Genomic DNA, 19,026 nt, shown 5'->3' on the forward strand with positions numbered 1-19,026 from the left:
GCTTTATATATGTTAGTGGTTTACTAATCACATTACACCCCCACAATTCTTATCGTTATTTTGCGCTAATAGGTCATGCGCGCGTTTGGTACTCATGAATGCTCTAAAGATTTTGCCATAATCTCATACAAGCAGTCTCACTTGACACTTATATAGGTGATTTCATATCGTGTATATTGCAAATCATACACCACCCATAAGGGATATAAAAATCATTAAAAACTTTATATGTTGTCAAGCTTTCTCTCAATCACATAAAGTTTAACCTCTCATTAATGCAATGTATCTAACACTTTCTTACACCATAGGAATGGACTAAAATTATTTAATTTTAGTGCTAGCAGAACTAACAAGTGACTTGTTCTTACCCATATGAACCTTCTTCATGGGATCTCCAATTACAAAGGTTGTTTGTTTCAAGTGACTTAAGTCTCATTTCCCTCAATGTTTCGTATATTAGTTTCTTTCCTAAGGGTTTCGTTAGAGGATCTGTCTAATTTCCTTCTAACTTCACATAGTCAATGGTAATTGTTCCATCCTTTAGGAATTGTTTTACCACGTTATGTCTCAATTTTATATGTCTATTCTTTTTCCATTAAAGGTTTTGTTTTTCGCGATGGTCATCACTAATTGGTTATCACAGTACATTGACACTGACAGGGTTGGTTTCATTCCCAAAGGAACATAGGCTAATAATTTTTTCAACCACTTAGCCTTACTATCAGCCAACTCTAGAGCTACAAACTTTGATTCCATAGTTTATCTTGCAATTATGGACTATTTTGTTGATCTTCATGCAATCGCACCACCACCAAGTGTGAGCACATAACTACTAGTGGATTTTGTCTCATCTAAATTGGAGATCCAATTAACATCACTATAACCTTCTAGTACAACAGGAAATCTACTATACTCAATACCATAGTCTTCATCAGAATTATAAGTATATTTACTCAATCTGCCTATTACATATGCAATTTCTGGTCTTAAAAAGTTCATTAGATGCAGTAGACTCCCAATAATTTGGGCATACTGAGTTTGGTCAACATAGTCTCCTCTGTTTTTTTTTTTTCAATTGTGAGTTAGCATAAGGAGTACTCACTAGATTAAGGTCATAGTAACCAAACCTAACCTCTTAAAAAATTTCTCAACATAATGTCCTTGGGATAGTATGATAATGTTATCTTTGTATTGTAAAATTTAATTAAGTTACGGAAATCAAATTCCGATGTAATTGCTTAAAGACGAATGAAGGAAACGCTTCGAAAACAAGTAGGATATGTAAAAAAATTTGAGAAACTTGATTATGCAATTGAAAGAACTTATTTTATTTAAGAATGTTGTTTTCGATAACTTTATTAACACGTGGGATTGGAAAGTGCTGGAAAGTAAAGTATTTTCGACAAATCAAAGTACCATCGGTTGCGGAGAAGTTATATAAAGACAATCACTAATATTAGATCAATGTATTTAGAAATATTGTAATACACGTGTTGAAATCATGTAATTTGACTATTATTATTGTAAATCTATAAATAAAACTACTAATTGCTAATTTCAGGAGGTTAATACACAATCATTTAATTCCTCAAAATACCAACATACCTACATTGAAATTGACTAAGGTTCAGCAGGTCATTGTATATGTATTCTATCATTTTTATGAATTCATATTTGTTTATTTTATTATACATTTATAAATCTTTTACTTTTTCCAATCTCCATTTCTTTTCAAAATCTTACTTTTCTAATCCCTATTTTTTTTATTATTATCAAAATTACTTAAAAACTAATTATTGAATCGAAAATACTTTTATCAAAAGTTATTCTATTATCTTATGAATTACAACCTAATTATAACTAAAATGAATATATTTATCAAAATTATTATCGTAATTTGCATTAAATATTAAACAATTATCTATTAAGTTAAAAATGATGAACTTGCTTATTTGACCAAAAAGAATTCATAATCAAAAATAGATTCTATGTCACTTTTAAACACTTATTTGTTAATAAAACCATTCAGTGAAAATTCCTTTACTATCTTGAAAATATTTTCCTTTCGAGGAATAAATACAATTTACATGATTAACAAATTGACACACCCGGTGGGACTAGTTTGCCAAAATTTCGATCTTAAGAACAAGTCATAATGAAAATTGCATATTGTTAAGAAGTGGTAGAATAACAAATAATAGTTGGAGAAATCATAGAAATAACAACAATGATAACAATAATGCTACAAACACTTCCACCAAAAATTCTACATAAATTCAAATCCTTGTGACCTTGCAGTGTCACAAGTTCAAATCCTACATACTGCCTCTCTATTGGCAGATGTTAGACTGCATACACATATGATAGGAGGGGCTCTTGGCCCAAAATAAAATGGTCCAAGGACTATATAGGATAGAGTTAAAATTATATTTTATAATTGTAGTTTTTATTTTACTTGTTTTAGAATAATATGAATTTGGCATTTGGATAATTATTATCCATTGATATCATTTAAGACTGTATAAATATACTCATCTTTACCTATTATAATCAATGAATGAAATATCTGAAGTTTTATCTTATTCTCTTTAGTCTTTTATATAGCTTTAGTAGTAATCTTTAGGTTATTTGCAGTAGATATAGAAAATTGCTATATATCAACATACCCTCCCTAAACCTCACTAGGCGGCAGCCTTGTGCACTGGGTCACCCTTTTTATTTAAAAGAAAATGATGATGTTATCTGCTCCTAGATTTTGGTTGAAACGCTATAGTTGATCGTTTCAAAGACTTAGGATTTTCATTATTTCTAAATATTAATTCTGGGCATTTCCTTTTCACAGTGTAATGCTTATAAATCCATTATGTCTTCTGCAGGTAATTGTCCATCAGAAGATGTTCTTGCTCTCTATTGCTTGTCACATGCAGATATATTCAGGTTTGAAAACTGTATTTTGTTCTTTCTTGAAGATTTTACTCTGAGTATAGCTAGCATCTTTTCACTGTTATTTTTCTGTTACCTTTTGTTGGTATAACTTTTTATATATATTTTTTTATCATTGGTGTGCATGTAAATTCTTTTAGGTCTAAAAAAGTTATTGAGCTTGGTTCTGGCTACGGCTTGGCTGGATTTGTTATTGCAGCTGCTAAGGAGGCAACGGAGGTTGTAATCTCAGATGGAAATTCACAAGTAGTAGATTGTATCCTTTTGGTATAGTTATATGTATGATAATAGTTTTGAACTTATGAATTTAATTGTATTCTAAAGAGTTCAATATCTTTGCCAAAAATGAATGTGAAGGTACCATAGTGCCTTCTGGGTATAAATTTAAACAAATTTATTTTTCCTTTTAAACTTTCTTCACGATTTAAAGGTCAGTTGTTATATGTAAAATCTAATGTTAATTTGATAATGCCTGTGATGCGATCATTAGTTGAAGAGAAATGCTAGGAACACACTCTCCTTTAATGGCTGAAATTTATTGAAAATGACAAAATTTGGTGGGTCTCAGATCATATTTGAAGGAGTGTGTTCCTAGCACTCCTCTTAGTGGATATGTTTCTTCCCTAAACATTGTTTAAACTCATTTTGGAAAAGTGTTTATTCACTCGAGTGTGATACTTCCTGTTAACATGGCAGATAGAATGGTTAGTGAGAAATGAACTTGGTAAGAGGTTTTGAATGTTGTACCAAAGAGTGGAAGTTGACAAATCAGATGACTTAGGTAGCAATTTTGTGATATTTTGTTGTGCTCCTCTATAGATGTATATATCCTACTCTTGAAATGGAAGTAATTGTCCAAGAGTATGCACAGTTATTATGAATCTCAATTGTCAGTTTTTTTGCTTTCTTTATGTAAAGGAAAAAATATCACTTAAATTAGATATTGCAAAAGCAAAGCTAGTATGTCACAACCTTGACAAACAGGTTGGAAAGTGATAGAAAACTTGGTGTGGGTTTTCTTATTCCTGTGCAGTTAATTGCTAGCTTAGTTTTTTAAGAAGGAAAAAATTTCTGTTATTACTAAGAGTAGTGACTGGCTTTTCTTTGTCTTTTGATTAGGGAAGATGAACTTTTTCTAGGAGGGGGCACAAACAGATGTTTTGCTTTGCTATGTAATAAACAACATTCTGAATTTTCAGTAATGGCAATAACTTGCTAGTATAATAACCATTATTAAATGGTTCATTTGAATCTATGGTGACCAATGGTTGTTTACGCCCAAAATGTTCAGAGATGCATTCCAAGGGATAGAAGAACGGAAGTGGAAGGAAAGGTAGAGGAACAAGGATGTGCCAAGGAAGTCAGGGAACTTTCCCACGGCAGCAGCTGTAGATAGATGAAGGCTGCTGGAGGGAGAGAAGGGCTAGGAACACAATAGACCATTAGGGATGGAAAGTGCAAAATGCATAACATTTTCAGTGACTTCAAATTGGATGTTTGCAATGAACAGTGGCTAGTTTTGTGCCAATGAACAGTAGCTAGTTTTGTGCCAATGAACAGTAGCAATGATAAAAAAAAAGAGCAATGAACAGTGGCTAGTTTTGTGCCTGTTCAATTACTTATGTTATTTTCTGACTCATGCATCATAATATTTTTATTACTTAATAATATAATTTGAAGTTTATGCATAGTGATCAAACCCTAAACAAATTTCAATCTAAAATAACGAGCTGAATAATCATATCATCTTGTACTGTGCACCAGGAAAAGTTCCTTGCCACATACCTAACCATACCACGAACCATGTAACACTGATAAAAACCTTAAATCCAGAACTGATGCGTAATCTTGTGGTTTAGTTGTGGTATTTATTAAATTCAGACCGGATGCATTATCTTACATATAAGTCTGGTTTTTATATAATGCATTTAGAAAATTTAAATAATGCAGGAAAATTACCACAAAATATATCTTATGAAACTTATTTCCATTTTCAGTGACTTCAAATTGGATGTTTGCTAGATTGGTTCATGGTAGTATTTGTTGCAGTGTTATATTGCTTTATCATGCATCAAGATAAATTTGAAAACTACTATGCAGATAGTATTGTTTCATTTAAGAATTTTTCAATATCTTGTTCTATTAAAAGAGGCATGCAGGAAGAAGCTTTTGGGATATATGTTATTTTGGCACATTGCATCTAAATATCACTATATAGGTGCAACAGTAAAAACATTTATAGAAGTTAAGTTTCTGAAATAAGTTAAAATCCACTTATGTCCTTCAACTTTTATAAAAGTTCTCATTTAATTTTTCCAAAAGTTGATTTTAACTTATGCATAAGTTAATTTTAATTTAGAGGAGAAAACTTAATTCATTCTCCTTTCTTATTTTCTTTTTCTATAAGTATTTATTTAGTATTTGTTGAGAAGTTTATTCAAACAACACTATTGGAAGTACATATTTAAGTATCAACAACTATCAACTTATAGATATTACTTTTTTCAAAGAACCATAGTAGTCTGTTGGTATTACTCCCTGCTTGTGTGTTTCAGCATCATTTACTCTGTTTTTGGATTGAACACTACTTGTTTAACGTTTCTCACTTTGCACTTAATGTGAAGTTTGCTTTTTCCTTTTTTCTTTCTCATTGTAATCAGCACAATAACTAAGGCTCTTCCTTTCAAAATAAAATTGCTTGCAACAATATCCCTTTTGAGAATATACTGTTATTAAATATTTTCTAGTTGATTGGGATTGCTCTTCCATGACCATCAGATACTCAGCGTAACATTGAAGCTAACTCTGGAGCATTTGAAGATACAGTTGTAAAGTCTATGACTCTTCACTGGAATCAGGAAGATAATTCTAATGTTGCAGACACATTTGATATCAACATTGCAATTGATTGGTAAGATGTTTGATATTTGGACTATTTCATACCTGGTTTGAATGCATTTTTCCATCCTTAGATGAAAAATACTATTTGCAGTTCTTGTGATATAGCTGTAAGCCTGAAACTGCTTATTGGAAAATATCATTTCCTGCCAATAGCATTTTTCTATCCCTTTATAATTTGGATAAAGATCAGTTCAGAGAAAGGATTCAGCTTGAGGTAGTAGTCATGAGATACAATCTCTCATTTATCTGGTTGGAGCTTTTACACACACACACATATAATAAACAAACTTCTGCATTCATGTACGTCAGTTGGCAAATGCTGTTAATTTTCTTTGTTTTCTTTAGTTAACTTTTTATCAGCTTCAATTTTCAAGTTGGGTATATGTTCAGATATTTATATTTATTCTTCAAGTTGGCAAAAGGAAGTTATATCTTGTACGAGATGCATCAGCAGATTCACATGCATGCAGCTTGACTTGCTTTTTGTTTTGGTCTTTATGCTTGTCTTATCTTTATATTACGACACTGATTGTGTCATTTTGACAGCACTTTCTTTAAGGATTTCCACAGAGACCTTGCTCGTATTGTCAAACATTTATTATCAAAAGCAGGATCTTCTGAGGCTATATTTTTAAGTCCCAAAAGAGGCTACTCATTGGACCTGTTCTTGGAGGTGGCCAAGGAAAATGGCTTGCATTTCAGCGTAATGGAGAACTATGACAAAGAAGTTTGGAAACGTCACGAGGGATTCTTGAATGAAGATAGGGACTCTTGGCTCAGTTATGACAAAGGCCACCACTATCCTCTCTTAATCAGAATTACCCTTTGAAATTTCTTTCAGACATTCTCCCGTGGCCTCTTTCTATTGTTGGTTGACCCTTGCTAGACAAAGTTCAAACCTATTCCGGGACAGGAATTGTCCTAATACAGACACTTACCAATTGCATGCTTTCGTTGCGTCATATATTATTTTGTTGGGGTCACATATTCAGTAGACAGCACTCTTCTCAGCCACGAAGGCTCAAACGAATATGTATGCAGTGATTCACCACTAAAGTGAAGATTAATACTAAAAGCACCCCAGATAAGAAAAACCTTTTCTTTTTTTGGCTAATCCACTTGATCATAGCAGCTAAAAGAAGGAAAAAAAGTAATTAAAAGTTCTGCGTCTGATAATAGTATGTGTTAGTAGTGATCAAAATGTTTGCTTTACTGTGCCCCATATATGATTAAAAATGGCAGGTTAGATGAATCATGTGTGGGTTTGTTGAGGTTTTATTATCTGTAATGGTATCTAGGATTTGCTATTGGTTTTTGCACTTCAACTTTTGACAAAAAAAAAAAAAAGCTTCCTTATCTTCGTTGAAGCATCATACTTATAAGTGTAAAGCTTTTAGATGAGCAGTCCATTGGGAAAACAAAGCAACTCCACCAGTGGAATGAAGCTGCACTGTGTGAAAAGCTAGCAATTGGTTCGATTAAACTAGAATTTAATCCAAGTGGATTCATGCTCTCGCTTTTTCTCTTGGTTGTAACAGTAATGGGATGTGCTTTTGTAGTGAGATTATGTATGTACATGACACGGGATTCTTAGCTATTACGGAAGCAACTATTAGTATTAATTTCCATTTGTTGCTTTGTCAATTGGACTTGACTGAATGTCTCCTTGGACCCTTGTCAAATTTTCATACTGCTTTCTAAAAAAGGATGATCTTGTAGATAAAAGAGTGGGAGCCAGAGACAAGCCTCATACAGTTCTGAGTCGGTTATAATAGTTTATACCAGGTGCTATTTTAATCAATGTAAAAACAAGGTTTCCAAATTATTTAATCAAAGGCTTCCCTATCCTACTACCAAATATGTAAATCAACTGACATGAGATTATTTCAGTTTTATTGAAAGAAAAATTTTGTTATTTATAATAATATTATCCAAATCAAATAGGATTGACTTCAACTGTGGATACATGTGGTTTAGAAAAAAAAAAAAAGACTTTCCTACCCAGCCTTCCTTCTGGGATATTGTAATTAATGCTAAATTATTTTTATTTTAGACAAAATTTTGGATTCAAATTTTTGTGGATACAAAAAACTATGACCTTAAATTTTAACGATTTCATAATTATTTATGGTAGAATTAACTTATCTGATAAACATGTCAAGCACTGAAATATTAATTCTCACATATAAAACGAAAATGATTTAGTTTCACATCAAGGAACTGTAAACTACTAACGACCTTTCAGTTTTGAACTTTAGGATTGTTTTTAATGTCTTCATGGCTAGTATAAAATGGGGTATAAAGTATACATTCAGAAAAATGACCGCCGAAAGTAGACAATTTTTTGTTGCAAATTGAACTTCGGTGTTAGAATAGAGTATTGAGATGGAGGTATTTGGGCAGATTAGATATACAATGCATTGCCTACCTCATATTTTCTTAGGTTCTCACATCTCACTCTTAAAGTTACACAAGTCTTGCCTGAAAAAAAAAACGGTTCACAAGCCTCCATTAACACTTATGCCCTGTTTGGGAGGGGTGAATCAAAATAGAAAGAATGAGTGAAAATAGATGAGAAATAAATATTATTAATTTTTATAATAATTATTTTAGAAATTATATCTAAAATAATTTTTAATTGATTGATAATATACAATTATTTACACTTTACATTGACATGAAAACTAAACTCATGATATTTGTTCACATTATCTTTCGTGTGTATAAATATTAAGGAAAAGTTGAAATTGGAAAGTAAACCACAGTGAGGAGTGGACTTTAATTGTCATCTTATCTTGGCCTAAAAGTGAGTTGATTTCTTTCCTTTGTACTGTATTGTTCATCTTCTTTCACACAAACCCCAAGTTGATGAAAGAATCAGTTTTCCTCCAAGTTGAATGCATCTTTATTTCTTTTAAGATAACTAAATTTCACGTCTGAAATGTTTCTACGTAGTACATATAAAAAAAACCCCCACCAAATTAAAGCATTTTTCTATTATCTTTCATTTGAACATATTTATTGTACCACAACAAAAAAGTAGAAGAATGTTTACATGTGGGATCAATGAATTTTATATTTATCTGACGTATAATTGACTTTACCCATTATGATCACTCTATCTCACAATAAGATGCATAATATGCTTAGATTACCAAAATGTGTCCCTTTATTTGTGTTGCATTCACATATAAAAAAAGAGAAAATAAAGTATGTGAAACTTTTGCTAAGCTTATTTTGATCAGACCATCATTAATGACGAAAGCAAGGGAAAATTATTGACATTACTGACATTTCAAAGTAGCTTACAATTAAAGAAGTACGAAACGATCGAACAGGAGCTTTTCTTTGTCACCATGATATTCAATTTGTCAATTCTGTTTCATGTCTTTTTTGGGTGGGATTCAGTTTGTCAATTATACTCGCTACCAAACTTGATGACATCAAATTAAAGTTTGGCCAGATTCAATTATAGAATTATTTTTTGGAAGTTATTGGCCCTTGTTTATTGAATAAGGAAAGATATATTTTACAGAGTAATGCTAAATATACAGGTTAAACAATTTCTTCTCTATTTCATATTTTATTTTTAGTCTTTGTTAAAATTTACCCACTTTTATTTCCTATCGAATTTTATATGACTAGTTTTAGTACCTTAAAAAAAATTGTTCATTTTTAATCCCTCATTTACTTTTATTTTTCAAAATTAATTTCTGTAAAATTAATTTTTTGTCTATTTTTAGACCCTCTCTTAAACTATTTTTTGACAATAAAAAATAAATAAGAAACTAAAAATATTTTTTTAAAAAGAATTAAAATTAGTTATTTTAAATTTAACAGACTAAAAATAGACATTTTTTTAAAATAAAAATAAAAAATTGAAATGGGTAGGGAACCAAAAACTTATTTAACTCTAAATATACAATCACTTTCTATTCTATTTTTTAACTTTAACTTTATTATTACATCATTTATTATGTCATTTTTATATATTTCTTTCTTTCTATCTCTATCTACCTCATACATCTGAAAATAAGATTTACCTTCTTTTTCATATTTTATGGTCGAATCTAGTAAACATTTATTTGTAACAAGATTAAAAGAATGAATCACTTAATTATCCACTCAATTATTTAATAAAATTGTTTCTCCCGTATTCTTTTTCACACAATTGTTCTCTTGATGGGGATAATAATGGGACAGGATTGGTATATGTAATAGCCCTCATAACTTGCTCTATTGGATGAAAGTAACAATGTTTTTTTTTTCTTAGAGAAATATACTCATTATATCCAAAGTCAATTGATCAACAATACAAATAGGTGGATTATTGAAAATATGAAAACTAGAATAATCTCTAGATGCCCTAGTAATATTATGGGCTACTAGATTTGCTTGTCTCATAATAAAGCAGAGTGAAAAGTCTGAGCATAAACTAATCATTTTCCTACATTTCTCCATAACAGAACTAAACTTCAAGTAGTCCATCCTCCTCCCGTAGAACCAATCCGCGACCCCTTTATTATCGACCTCAAACATCACCTTCTCCTACCCCAGATCCTGCATCCATTGTAGTGCAGTGAGAAAGGTGAAAGGTTCTCCCTCCTTAACTGCGGGATAAAAATTCTAAGTAGCTGACTTTGCATTAACAAAAGCACCATTCTCATATCGATTACAGATACTAATCCTCATACTCCTCTTGCCTTCAAAGAATGCCGCATCAACATTGCACTTCACAAATTCACGTCTTAGAAAAATATATGTAACAATGGGACGGGATTGGTATATGCAATAACCCTCATCACTTTCTCTGTTGAATGAAAGTAACATAACGTTTTTTTCCTTAGAGAAATATAATCATATTATATCCAAAGTCAATTGGTCAACAATACAAGTAGGTGGATTATTGGAAATATGAAAACTAGCATAATCTCTAGATGCCCTAGTAATATTGTGGGCTACTAGATTTGCTTGTCTCATAATAAAGCAAACTGAAAATTCTAAGCATAAACTTATAATTTTCCTACATTTCTCCATAATATGACTAAACTTTAAGTAGCCACTACTAAAAAAAAAAAGTCATTTTTACAATGCACCTTCGACCTCAGTTGCAACAAAACTGTCGTATTAGGCTACACGGTAGCATTTATGTAAATATGGTACTTCTACAACGACGTTTACTTCTAACACCGTCTTAGTAGGTTAGGTAGGGACATTTTTGCAATTAACTGGAACTTATTTAAGACAGTGTATCTGTAAACACTGTCGTAGAAATCGTGAGATACAGAGACAGGTTTACGTTTACACCGTCGTTAACTTTGCATGATATAATAATTGCAGGACATCATTTTCCTGTCGCGCGCCTAGTGAACATCGAAATCCCTCTCTCTCAAAATTCGTCATTCAGCTGGAGTCGCGACTCTCACACCACCGTGACCTCCGCAAAGGAACCCGAGCTTGTCGCACCACCCTGATCTCTGCGTCACGTGTTTTTCTGACTTTCGCACCACCGTGCCTTGGCCTCGTACCCTTTAGTTGTCGCGCCCTGCAAGTGTTCACGAAGGTAAGCTTCTCTTTTTCTTTGCTTATTTGGTCTTGAAGATACCCTTTTGGAATAAGATACCCTATAAAAAAACAATTACCCTTGGAATGTTATAATTAATTGATCAATCGAACTCTTTCTAGTTGAATAAACAAGCTCAAACTTGAAGTTAGACTGGGTTTTTGTAATTGAGTCAAGCTTAAGCTCTATAGGCTTGAAAATAATAGGTTGTAATCACGTTGTTTTTGTCACGATGCTACAACTACTGTGCTTGATCTTTGATGATCAAATTTTGTCTTTATGATTGTGTTATTGATGTATTATCTTGTTATCATCAATTCTAATTAATTCTTCCATTGTTCCTTTAACATAACATTAATGTCTGTTCTTTTTGTGAATAAATGGCCCATAAAGGGATAGTCAACTTCATTCCAGACAATATTTCAAAGTTTAATGTTGCATAGTTACCCATCTAAATATTTAAATGCAAGAAACTAAAGTAGGTTAAAGATGTAATGGAGGTTCCTACATCCCGTACTATCTATCTATAGTTTTGGGCCTTTTATACCTCTGTTGCAGCAAAAAAACAGAACTAAACCAGGTAAGGTGAAGTCACTCTATGATGCAAAAAATTGTTTGAAATGATCTGTTGTCTAGTGTAGTATTGAATTATGTAAGATAATGTAGTTTTTCAAGACCCTCTAATCAAAGCAACTTTACATTTTGTCAACTATATATATCTTCTTTTTTTTTTGCTGTTGTTGATGTAGTCAACTATATTTGTATTGTGTTGATAGTATCTTCATTCCTCAGCATTTTGTAGTTTAGAGCCAGGACACACATACTAAGTGCTTTGTGTCATAAATGCTTGTTTCAGTAACTATTGCTCATTTACTCAAATGTTATACTTGCCTTAGAGTATTAATTGGTATAATGATGCCATGTTTTTTTTATATTAAATTTATCTTATGCTCAATTTCTATCATTTATGTTTTGATTTGGTGTTTATGCTTGTTGAGCAAGGTGCAGCTTTTGGTATTGACAAGAATTTTTTTATTTTATCAGGAGCAGATGTTGCTACATCTTTATCCAAAATTCAAGATATAATACAGATCTTCTTTGCTGTTCTTTTGTGGATGTTTCTAAGGTACCCAGAGCATGTAATGGTTTTACCATATTTTTATATAAACAATATAGGAATGAAGGTGATCACCTTGTACTTTATGAGTATCCACAACTCATGAGTATGCAGAAAAACAATATAGGAATGAAGGTGATCAACTCATGAGTATCCAGAACTTATACTTCACTCATATAAAATGATAGAACACCAAAAATACACCAAATCTGTGACCTTGCTTTATGACGGATGGTATGTGAGTGCAACAAATTTACTTGGGTTGCTGAATTTTATTCTAATTGTTGAATCTACTAAGTTTGAGTGTCATCAATGAAGTTATTAACTTGTTATTGCTGATCTCTGAATGCTAATGGATTTAGGAAATGAATCAGCTGGTACCTTAGGCATTAGAGTTTTCACTTCTAGTGTGTGAAAAAGGAGTCTATTTTTTATTTTATTTTCTTTCCAAGTTGGTGAAATGTGAAGGACATAGGGTGTAAGTGTAATGAACGCCCTTTGTCCCTGCACACGAATATGCAGATAAAATTGGCTCTATTTGGATTTGCAAAGGAAGAAATAAGGAATTTCATAGTTTGAAATTTAAATTGTAATGTGCGATGGAATATGAATTGGCATTGAGGGATGCATGAAGTTTACATTGTGTGGTAATTGGAGATGGCTAATCTTAATGTTTTTGTTTTTTTTTTTTTTTGTAGTTGGATTGGACCTGGTTGTTCTTTGTGATTGTGTTGTCCTTGTCATTCAACTTATGTTGTTTACTTGAGTTTGATTAAGTATGGTGTGTTAATTTCAGGTGCACTTCTTACTATTGGTGTGCTAACGACTGCCTTAATCAATTTTGGACAAGGACATGCAGAAGAGATAATTACCTGGGTAGATTGGTAAAGAGAAGTTATTTGTTTATGTTTTCTATGTAAGCATGTTCACGATGGTTTTATATTTTATACATTATTGATTAATGACAATAATGTTGATGCTAATTCCTTGTATTATCTTTGATATATCTTCTTTCTCACTAATTCAATGTTTTTCATGGTCTTGGAGTATTGTGTACAAAAGGAGGAATTATGGTGTGTGTAGCCGACTGTGTCTTCTGCCTCCGACTGTAGATTGAAAGTGAACTACTACCTGTTTGTCATATCTAGTAAGTAGAAGTTGATTATCTTTTGTGTGGAACCTTAATACGCTTTTTAACATAAATAGCCCTGGTTTTTGGTAAACGAAATGTTTTTCTGTTGTGATAATTGTATAGTGTATGTTAAACTATAACTTCTAAACGGCTACCTGAAAAGGAAAATGAAGGCCACATATTTTTAATTTCAATACATGCTTCCTCAATGTAGTTTAACAACAGTCATTCATTCATGTGATTCATGAGTATTTACCACAAGGGATCATACACAATACACACTAGAGTAGGCTTCTTAGACACATGGAATAACGTCAATACCATTTATTTCTTCAAGGAACTAAGTCTGAGTTTTTGGTTAAGTAGTACGTGTGCATGAGTTGTTTAAGCAGAATAGGTACATGATATATGAGAGAATAGGTACACTAATATTAAGAATTTTTTTTACTCTACAATAGCAACAATGAGGATTGAACCTACGACCTCATGCAGCTACTAAATAAACTCCCCACCACTAAGCCAAACCTAGTGGGTGCTAATAGTAAGATATGATGTTAAATGAGATACAAAACATAAAGCACTTGCCCTCATTTATATTAATACTAAAGTATAGTCCTTATTAAACAAGAAAAGAAATTAAAAGAAAATAAAGAAATATTAAAACAAATTCTGAGAGATAATCTAAGATACTTTGGTATTATGATTTTAACCCCTACAAAAGCTTTCCCACATCATTTTCTTATATTATTGTCATAAATTTTATAACTAGGGAAGAAACGACCGACCCTTTCTGTTTTCCCATGTAATCAATATTGTCACGGGGCCAAAAGAAGATACGCATCTCTTGATTGGCCTCCACACTGTTGTTGATGTTTATTGTGGCAATTGCCATGAAGTGTTGGGTTGGAAGTATGAAAGAGCTTATGAAGCATCCCAGAAGTACAAGGAAAGAAAGTTCATACTTGAAAACTCAAAAATTGTTAAGGAGAACCAATAGCATTCCTTTCTGCTCCCCATTCTATTTGTTTCGCTCTTCGTGTTGGTTTATTCATGTTTTGTGATTGCCATCTTGTACAGGATGTTCTTACCTTCAACCATTTGAAGTTTGTCATTGTTTCCCCTACTTCATTGTAGTTCCTTATGTTATGACCAAGAGTGAAATTGTAAGATAAACTGTTTATTCCTTGTTAATAACATTGTGTATTCATTTTTCTAGTCTATGAATATCATGGTTATCTTGTATTGGTACAATTTTTGTAAATGTTTTTGTATGATTACAACAATAGCAAATATTGCATGTGCACAATATGTATATTAGATAGACACTTCATTTCAATGGACTGTGGAAATATATAACTACTAGCTAGTATTCCACATTGTTGTTATTCCTGTTCCCTTGAAAGCCAACTTCTTTGACTATCTTATGGTAGGGACACCTTTTATGGGTTGAGTATAGAAGACATGGTAATATGGCATTGTGCTTTATCTTTTTTGAAAAAAAATTCAAAGGTAATGAATGTGTTCAGCATGTGTATTATTTAATAATTATCTACTGAATAAAGCTCCAAACAGTTATTGAGGTTGGACTTATATTTCTACACTTGTCACTTGTCATTGTCCATTTGAATGCATTGTAATTTTAATACTTTTATTGTTCTACAAACAATTTTTTCCACTATCACCAACAAATATACAACTGCTATATATATATATATATATAGTCGTCTCTTTAATTGTTAGTCCTTCATTATTTTATTGCATTAGTGTTGGATTAATAGTTAGTTATTTAAATATAATTAGCTCGAGTGTAATGACATTGATGAGAGATGGAGAGGTAAAATGAAATTACATTCTAAGACGGTGTTGACGTAAGCATTTTCTTAGAAAGCAAGCTTTCAACGACGGTGCTTACGTAAGCACCATCTTAGAAGGTTGAGTTTTTCTAAGACGGTGTTAACTTTCAATAACGTTAACTTCAACGACGGTTACCGTCATTGTATGTTGTTTTCGACCATCGTAGAAACCCTTTTTTTTAGTAGTGAGCCTATCCTCCTCCCATAGAACCAATCTGTGACCCCTTTATTATCGGCCTCAAACATCATCTTCTCTTACCCCAGATACTGCATTTGTTGTAGGGCAGTGAGTAAAGCGAAAGGTTCTCCCTCCTTAATCGAGGGATAAAATTTCTAAGTAGCTGACTTTGCTTTAACAAAAGCACCATTCTCATATTGGTTATAGATACTAATCCCCACACTCCTCTTTCCTTCAAAGAATGTCACATCCACATTGTGTTGAACAAGTGGCCTCAATAACTTAAGAGGGGAGTGAATTAAGTTTCAAAATTTCTCCACTAACAAACTTTAACTCCCTTTTTAAAGGATAGACTTAGAATGCAGAAGAAGAAGAAGAAGAAGAAGAAGAAGAAGACGAAACAATCAATTTAACAATATTCTTTTAAATGCGCAAGATAAAATTGATTGCAATAAAATAAATGAGATAAGAGAAGAGAGAAATACAAACTCGATTTATACTGGTTCGGCCACTTCTCGTGCCTACGTCCAGTCCTCAAGTAACCCACTTGAGATTTTCAATAACTTTGTAAAAATCCTTTTTACAACTTCTGAACACCCGAGGAATCCTTTTTCCTTGTGTTCAGGAAACTCACAATTCAAGAGACAACCAGTCTCTTGATCACAACTGACTTTTTGAGATGAAGAGAAAGATTTCTCTCCTTTAGAGTGGATGATACAACTTGAAGTTTCTAGAGGAATTTCTCTCTTTTAGAGATGATAATACAATTTGAAATCCTTGGATGAACTCTCAATAGATTTACAAGTGTTTGCCCAAGAGTTGTTGATAGAGCATTTGGCAATGAAGTTTTCTTAGAATATCTCTCTCTTGCTTTTTGAAGTCAGACACACATATATATAGGCCCTTCATGCCTTTTCAAAATGGTTTGAAGAGATGTGTCTTTTCAAAAAACTTTTTCTGAAATTCTTCACTGGTAATCAATTACAGGTTTCTGGTAATCAATTACACAGTTATGTTTTGAAGGGTCATAACTTTTCAAATTGAATTTCAAGAGTTTCGTTGCTGGTAATCGATTACACATCAATGATAATCGATTACAACTTTTAAATTCAAATTTCAAAACCCTTCTAAAAGCTGTTTTTTCAAAATTGTCTTCTGGTAATTGATTACACTGCTAGGTAATCGATTACCATAACCTTGGATATCTTGGAAATACTTTGTTTTGAGGCAAAGCTTGATCTTGAATTAATCTTGAAGCAATGCTTAACCTTTGAATGTTTGTTGAAGTAATCTTAAACGCAACCTTGTTTGATTATTCTTTGGCATCATCAAAATCATGTATTCATACATTCACACATTGCACTTCACAAATCCACGTCTTGGCTTCTCCTAGCATGTCACTCTGTGAGAAGTAAGATGTTGGTCCCTTACATAAGCATCCAGCTCCTGAGCTAACCTCCATTGAGATAAGCAGTCACGAGCTCTAAATAGAATGTGAGCTCCTTCTACTCTAGTAGACTATCAAATTAACTCATTTCTCTCTCTTTCTCCAAAGGCTCCATAAAATCATGCAACCCTTTAACTTCTTCTCCGATCACTTGAAGGTAACATCTGAAACATGAACTCCTTCATACCTTCCACACAACTAACTATTTGATAAACCCACAAATGAAGTCCCACCAAAACCCAGCCTTGCTTAGCTCTCACACAGTCCATCAGAACATGAGAGTTGCTTTCCAGGCCTCCTTCACACTATTGGCATATGCAAGGACACAAAATACCTTTTTTGCTGCAATTTCAATCTAGTGGGCAAGACATCTCTATTTATCCTCCAAAGGAAGTGCTTAATCTTTAGGGGTAGTTTAAGGTTCCAAATTAACTTCCAATCTCCCTCCTCCTTCAAGCTACTAATGTCCATCAAACCTCTAGCCCCATGGTATGCACTCCGGAAAAATTACCGACCATCCTCACTCCACCTCCTAACATGATGATCTTCCTGTTAAGGGCCACTAGAGGGACCCTAAACATAGCCTAAACCTCTTCCTGGGGAAGAAAGACACCAACTGATTTATATTCCATCCCTTCCCTCCCCCCCCCCCCCACGTTAATAAGATCCTTAACCCTAAGCTCATAGCCCCTCATCCTTCATCATTAACTTACTCCAACTTAACCACCTTATCTCTTTCCCTGATTTATTCCTCGTCCCCCCACCAAAAAGCATTTAATATGCGTTGAAGTTCATCAATCAAAGTAGAAGGCAACAACAAAGCTCCCATGCAATACATAGGTATAGCCTGAAGCATTGCCTTAATTATCACCTTCTTCCTTGCCTTTGATAAAAACTTCCTTATCCGCTTGTTGATCTTCCTCTAGACTTTGTCCTTCACATAAGCGAGCACCACCTTTTTATTGCTCCCTATAAGAGAAGGCAACCCAAGATACTTACCTGTCCCAAAACCCTAACGAACTCCCAACACCTCTAATAAAACATGACAAACAATATCTGGCATGTTCCTACTAAATAAGATATCAAATTTCTAGTAATTTGTAAGTTGCCTCGAAGCATCCCCATATGTCTCCAGAATCTGGAAAACTTCATTCCCCTTCTTCTTCGTAGCCCGAAATAAAATATAACAATCATTTGCAAATAGAAAATGACTTACGCTTAGTGCATTCTTACATAGCCTAATTCCATGGACACTTCCACTGTGTTTCGCCTTTGTATAAGGGTTTTCAATCCCTCCATACATAAGACAAACAGATAGGGGACAGTGGGTCCCCCTGACGTAGCCCACACACAAAAGTAATAGGTCTAACTCTTTCATTATTCATCAACACAAAGTAATCCACGTAATTCAAGCACATAACGATCCAATCTACCCATCTTTCTAAGAAACCCAACGTCAACAAGACAATGCAAATGGATTTACAACTAACCCTATTGCACACCTTACTAAAATCAATCTTCACTGTTGTTTCACCCACCTTCCCTTTTGTCTTACACTGCAAATAGTGAAAATTTTCTTGAGCTACCAATAGATTATCTAGGATTGCCTGCTCTTCCACAAAGGCCACATTACACAGTGATATGGGTCTTAAGTCCATCATCGTGGTAGGTTTGTCACACTTCGGAATAAGCACAATATTTGCATCATTAACATCGTGAGGAATCACTCCTTCTCCATCCACTTACACTCTTCAAATATACCTGTATCACAAACATCCCAATATCTCTTATAAAACCCTGAGTTTAGTCTGTTTGGACTTGGGGATTTATCTGAATGCATTTGAAACATTGCAAACTTGAACTCCTCCAGCTTGAAAGGAGCTAATAATCCA

General features: G+C 33.0%; 1 protein-coding gene across 1 annotated transcript; it reads left to right on the forward strand.

The window, feature by feature from the left end:
- The first annotated feature begins 616 nt into the window (after positions 1–616).
- On the forward strand, positions 617–6,958 carry LOC114389922 (calmodulin-lysine N-methyltransferase-like). The gene is made up of 5 exons (XM_028350624.1): positions 617–661; positions 2,843–2,937; positions 3,084–3,199; positions 5,722–5,854; positions 6,391–6,958. The coding sequence occupies exons 1-5, from the start codon at positions 617–619 to the stop codon at positions 6,671–6,673; spliced, it is 672 nt and encodes a 223-aa protein (XP_028206425.1). The 3' UTR covers positions 6,674–6,958.
- The last annotated feature ends 12,068 nt before the right edge of the window (positions 6,959–19,026 follow it).

Source organism: Glycine soja, chromosome 16 (assembly GCF_004193775.1).
Source record: "Glycine soja cultivar W05 chromosome 16, ASM419377v2, whole genome shotgun sequence".
NCBI lineage: Eukaryota > Viridiplantae > Streptophyta > Magnoliopsida > Fabales > Fabaceae > Glycine > Glycine soja.